This window comes from Hyperoodon ampullatus (assembly GCF_949752795.1).
Source record: "Hyperoodon ampullatus genome assembly, chromosome: 10".
In the NCBI taxonomy this organism is placed as follows: Eukaryota; Metazoa; Chordata; class Mammalia; order Artiodactyla; family Ziphiidae; genus Hyperoodon; species Hyperoodon ampullatus.
The window spans coordinates 37,011,986-37,017,784 of record NC_136923.1 but is presented as its reverse complement, the minus strand read 5'-3'; the positions used below and the strand labels follow the sequence as shown (position 1 = coordinate 37,017,784).

At 54.5% G+C, this 5,799-nt stretch overlaps 1 protein-coding gene across 1 annotated transcript; it reads left to right on the top strand.

Moving 5' to 3' along the window:
- The first annotated feature begins 1,971 nt into the window (after positions 1–1,971).
- UQCC5 (ubiquinol-cytochrome c reductase complex assembly factor 5) lies at positions 1,972–5,480 on the top strand. Its single transcript, XM_079713557.1, has 2 exons — positions 1,972–2,360; positions 5,376–5,480. The coding sequence occupies exons 1-2, from the start codon at positions 2,210–2,212 to the stop codon at positions 5,465–5,467; spliced, it is 243 nt and encodes an 80-aa protein (XP_079569683.1). The 5' UTR covers positions 1,972–2,209; the 3' UTR covers positions 5,468–5,480.
- Positions 5,481–5,799: the final 319 nt, after the last annotated feature.

Sequence of the window (5,799 nt, the reverse complement as noted above, 5' to 3'; positions counted from 1 at the left end):
CCCGCGCTGCCCTCAGCCCTCCGGCCCGTTCGCCGTCCTCCTACTGCGCGCCCGCCACCGTGGCCGCGTGCTCCTCACAGCGGCCGGCCAATGGGCGCGGCGCGCGGAGCCCGACCGCCAATGGGAGCGTCCCTATGCCCGGGGGGCGGGAGGTCCCGGACGGGGCGGGGCGGGGCGGGATCCCCGACCCCCTCCCCCTGTCTCCGGAGCGGCCCAGGAGGACTCTGCGCCCCCCTTCGGAATCTACGGCGGCGATGGCGGCTCCTTCTTTCCTCCCCTAGGGAGGCTGGCGGGCCTAAGAAAGGCCGTCCCCGCGAGGCGCCGGACGGCCAGGGCTCGGAGGGGAGAGGGCCAGAGCGCGGCGGGTCCACCCCGGCCCCCCGGTCCTCTGTCTCCCCCTCTGCTCCCGGGTCCTCCCGCCCCTTCCCCCACCTCCTGTCCTTCTGACCTCAGATCCTCTGCCCCTCCCCCCAGTCCTGCAGCGGGGGTACTCTTCCCCGCCCCTCGCCCCTGACGGTTCTGCCCGCGGACCAGAGACCGGTCCGTTTCACTCACGTCTCTGGCGGATAAAGAGTCCTTCCCGCGCGCTCCCCGCTGCCAGCCCCACGCTGGGTGAGACCGCGGGACTGTAGCGCAGCCGACGTCCGCTGAAGCAGACGTCGCTCCCTCTCTGTGCCTTACACAGATGACCTCTGTTAACTTGGAGCGAGGCGTTGGGCCAGGGGTCACTGTGCTTGCCTGGTTCCTACCTCAGCAAATGGCCGCACCGAACCGCTCCATTCCTCGCTTCCCCACGCAGGACTCTCTAGCTCTTCTAGCAATATCACCAGGATTTCCAACGAAATTCCTCTTTCCTGCTGGGAACCACTCTGCACCCGCGTGTATTCCACACAGATCCGTTTTCTGAGTCCACATGCGCATGTGCCCTGGGCCTTGAGCAGGCCGACCCTGCACCCGTGGGCCTTGTCGGTGGAGAGCTGGCTAGTTAGACACTGTTTCCGTGGGATGCTCCCCGCGGTGTCCTCGCCGGGTCTAAGGGTGTACATTCCAATATTCACTGCACCTTGGCTGAGGACCTACAGTGTGCCAGCCCTTGGGCCAAGTGCTGGCGCAGGATGGAGGCCATAGGTGGGCCCGTGGGTGGGCGGCTGCCCTTCCCACTCCCAGGGCCCCAGTGAGCTAAGTGTGCGCTGGGGGCTTGGCCATATGTAAGCCTCGTCTGGGCGGGAGATGGGTGCTCCGTGGTGTCCAGCCCGCAGAGCCACCAAGAGAAACCAGAGTGAGCACCAAGCCAGTTGTGTGTGCGTGGTTGGGTGGGGTTGGCTCCGGGAGAAGACAGGTTATCCAGGCAGCAGCTTGGGCCTGGCAGCTCAGTGGCGGACCCTACTACCCTTTTCAGAGGCGCTGCTTGATCTCTCTTCTCTCTTTTTGTACATTTTGTGTCCACGTTACCAAACTCTCTTATTGGTTCTAAGTTTTCATTTGACTTTCTTAGGTTGTCTGATAGTCCGGGAATAATGGAAAGTGCCCCATACAGGATAGCTTTTCTTAATTTTATGGTTGTTTGTCTCAGATGCTTACTTAGACTTCTCTTGTGATAATGATAGTTAGCTTTCAACAATGCACCTCAAATCCTGTTATTTTTAGAAGCCTAGGCATCAGTCTCGATCTAGAAATAAATGAAAGGCGTTGTGTAATTGCATTTTAGAGCATCGTGCACCACCCGTTTAGTAGTCCATCATAGAGGGTCATCACTTCTACTAGGACTTTAAGAAAAAAGATGGCGGTGGCAGAGTAGGGGGCGCGGCAGCCAACTCCGAATACCAGCTTGCACAGGGGAGGCCGGGAGGCGGGGCCGGACCAACGCCACGTGGGAGGCCCCGCCCCTTGGTCAGCCCTGCCCCTGGAGCGGAGGAGTCTGCGCCAGCTAGTCTAGGCCTCACAGAGCACGCGCACTCCGCCGCATTCTGATTGGCGGACCCACGCAACCCACATTCTGGGTCCCGAGCTCAGCGCTGCTCCTTACCAGTTCCACTCCTCACCTCCTTGAAGGTGGCCCAGGGCCGGGATCGTACGGCCACCTGGCCGCCGGACTCAGCAAGGACGGGCAGGACGGCTTCGGCTTCATCCGGGAGCTCCAGTCCAGGGGCTGGGACAGCTCCCGTCGCTCTTCGTTCCGCCGTACCCTTCTCCACGACAGCGGTCCGGCATGTTTTCCAGGGCCCAGGTGAGGCGGGTTCTGCAGCGGGTGCCCGGGAAGCAGCGACTCGGCGTCTACAGGTTCCTGCCCTTCTTTTTTGTCCTGGGAGGAACGATGGAGTGGATCATGATTAAAGTGCGCGTGGGCCAGGAGACCTTCTGTAAGTGGGGGGCAGCAGCCTCTGTTTCATTTCAGGCAGGCGGGAGGCGGCGAGGGAGCCGTTTTCCTGGGGGCTATTCTCAGCTTGTAGACCTCTCATTCCGCTCAGCGCTGAGCTGCTTTTACCCTGGTCAGAAGGGCGAGTGCGGTTCCCTTCGTTGGGCGGTGGAGATCCGCCTGGGCTCTCCTGTAAGCGGGGCGACAAAGGCACATTGGTATCCAATCTTGAGACCTTCCCTGCACTTTGAGAGGAGGGCACGTGACTCCACTCAGGACGCCCTCCTTTCAAGCCTGCCCTTCGGCCATGCCGGTGACACTGTTCGGGCCTGAGGAAGACTTCTCACAGCACCTAGAAGCGGGTGGGATCCTCAGGATTCATGGAAGTTCCTAACTGGCCAGTCCAAACCCTAGAGGGAACTGGTTGGCCCGGCTTAGCTAAATACTACTGTCTTTACTGGCCAGAGTCATTGGTACCAATGCCCAGCGCTACAAAAAGTGTATCTGGCATTGCTTTGCTGAGCACTAGCCTGGACAGGCTAGTTCCTCTTCCAGGAAGACTTCCCTAACCCCTAGGCCCTTTCTGCTTTCTCCCTCTCCAGAAACACAATCACTTGTGAATCACCAACCCTCATTTAAAAAAAAAAAAAAAAAGTGCTTTCTAAAGATATTTAATCCTTCTGTGTTCACCCATTCCTTCATATTTAATGAGCACTGATGAGAGGATATAAGGCGGAGGGCCCCCACACCAGAAGAGCACTAATGGGAGAGACAGGTCATACAGTTACTATTAAGTGTGATCACTGCTGTGGGGGGAAAAGTTGGGGGAGCATGGGAGTCCTGGGTGGGGCACCTGAATTGGACTAGGTGGTGCAGGGAAGACTTCCTGGAGGAGTTACCATATCAGGTAGGATCCGAAGATTGAGTAGGTGTCAGCCAGATGAGGGAAACGTTTATGGACTTGAAAGTGTCTTCTGCCAGTGGTAAGAGCAAACCTTGGGGCCTTGGTGTGGAAGTATGCTGCTGTGTTTGAGGGACTGAAGCAGGTGAGCAGAGTGAGGGATGACGTGGTTAGAAAGGTGCCTGGGCAGGGCCACAAAGGGACTGGAGAACCAACAGTGTATCCCAAAGGGCTGAAGAGTTTTAAGCAGCAGCTGGTGAATGCTTTCTTGTGGAGGGCGGATTGACAGGAGCACTTAGGCTGTGTGGTTGTCCAGGTTTGAGATGGTGGCCTGGACTAGGGTGAGATGCCAAGAAGTGGGTGGAGTTGAGAGACACCCCAGAGGTAGTACTGACAAGGGCTTGGTGATTGAGTGGACTCAGGAAATGAGGAGTGGAGGCTTCTGGTAGGGCAGCTGGGGCTGGGGGAACACAGGCAGGACACTCCTGGGCTCCACTTTGGACATGATGAAGGGGGAGATGGTTATACAGAACTGAAGCTCAGAAGGCAGATCTGGGCCTCAGATCTAGGTTTGTGGGTCATTCACAAGCTGATTGTGATGAAAGTCAGAGTTTAAACCCCAACATTTTAAGGGTGACTGAGAGTGACCAGAGAGGCAAGAAGGGAAACAAGAAGGGCTTGTTATCACAGAAGACAGGAGGTTCAGGAAGTTCAACTAAGTGAATGGGAGCTAAGCCCCCTCTCCCCTACCAGGAGAGACTTGAAATATGCAAATACTGATCAGGAAGGAGAGGGTGGAGAGAGGCTGGAGATACCTTGGCCCTTGAGAAGGTGGGAGAGGATGGGACCAGAGCAGGGCAAGGAGTAGCCCTTGGAAGTCAGCTGGAAGAGTTCTTTACTGATGACTTTTCTCTGCGAAAAAAGAGTTCTTGGCCATTTCGGGGTAGGTGAAGTAGGGTCAGGGCCGCGGCTGAAGAAACAGGACTGCCAGGCATCACAGTGGGCCCAGTTAGATGCAACATTTGGGCCCACAGTGCAAAGCAAGCAGAGTGAGGCATGGAGAAGGAAGTAAGTTGGATTAATCTGTAGTTTGGGTTTTTTTTTTTTTTTTTTTTTTGTGGTACGCGGGCCTCTCACTGCTGTGGCCTCTCCCGTTGCGGAGCACAGGCTCCGGATGCGCAGGCTCAGCAGCCATGGCTCACGGGCCCAGCCGCTCCGCGGCATATGGGATCCTCCCAGACCGGGGCACGAACCCGTATCCCCTGCATCGGCAGGCGGACTCTCAACCACCGCGCCACCAGGGAGGCCCTGTAGTTTGGGTTTTGAAGGTATATCAAGAAGTTGATATTGATGAGAGGGAATTTCAGCTGATCTGGGCAGGAAGAGAGAACAAGGGCCCGAGGAAGCTGGTGGAGGTCCAAGGACAGAAAGGTAGTAGAGGTTGTGGTCAGAGCAGAATGAACTTATTGCTTCAGAGGAACACTGCAAGCAGATAGCAGAAGTTGAGAAGGAAGGAAGATGAAGGGGGCTGGTGCTTCATCTCTGTTGGGGGTGGTGTTGCCTGGGAAGATGGCACAGGACAGGGTCAAGGAACCTGAGCTAGTTGCCAGCATTTTCAGAGACTGAAGGGGAGTGATGGACAGCAGATGCCAGTGCAGAGAAGATGGTGGCAAATGGCACAGGCCCCAGAGGAAGAAGGTGGAGAATCAGGAGTAGTCTGGAAAAGCAGCAGCTGAGAACAAGGAGACTGCCCTCATCTCCCAGCCCTCAGTTCCTGGGTGTGGCAGAGGGAGCAGCAGAGAGCTATAGGGCCAGAAGTGCCTGTGCGGGGCCAGTTAAGAAGGATGATTTCAGAGAGAAGTGAAATTGCTAAGGGCTGTGCTGGGACATGACACTATCTTTGAAGACACTGACTCTGACCCTGCTATTGATATTGAGAGCTCCTTTAACATAGTGCTCATTTAAATCAAATCTCGTTTTAAGTTTATTCTGGCATTGAGTTAAGCCTTAATGTTGAGATTCAGGTGACAGAACTAGACTATTGGTTAAATTACTCAGATATGTATTTCTAAGTCCTTAGTCTCTTGAAAATCTAAATAAAATCTTTGTTTGATACAGACGATGTCTACCGTAGAAAAGCCTCAGAAAGGCAGTATCAGAGAAGGCTGGAAGATGCATCAGAGACTGAACTTCAGCAGTCAATAAAGTGAATATGAAACTTTACTACTGGTTTCAACTCCTTTAAAAATGTACTTTTCAGGTCTCTTGTTCTTACATAGAACTGCCTTTACAAAGAATTTTTATAGTTTTCCTGTCTATGCTTGAATACTTCCCAAGTCACTGATGGACAGCACTTGTGGGAAAATTATTTCCTACTAAAACACACCTACCCATTGAATCTAGTCCATGAAATATTTCTAAACAATTCAAGGATCAATCAGGATGCTTTTCAGGGTAGCCTGAATTGTTTGTGAAGTCCTTTTTTTTAGGCAACAAGGGATAACCTTATTTAGTTTTTTTGCAGAATTCAGACTTACTATGA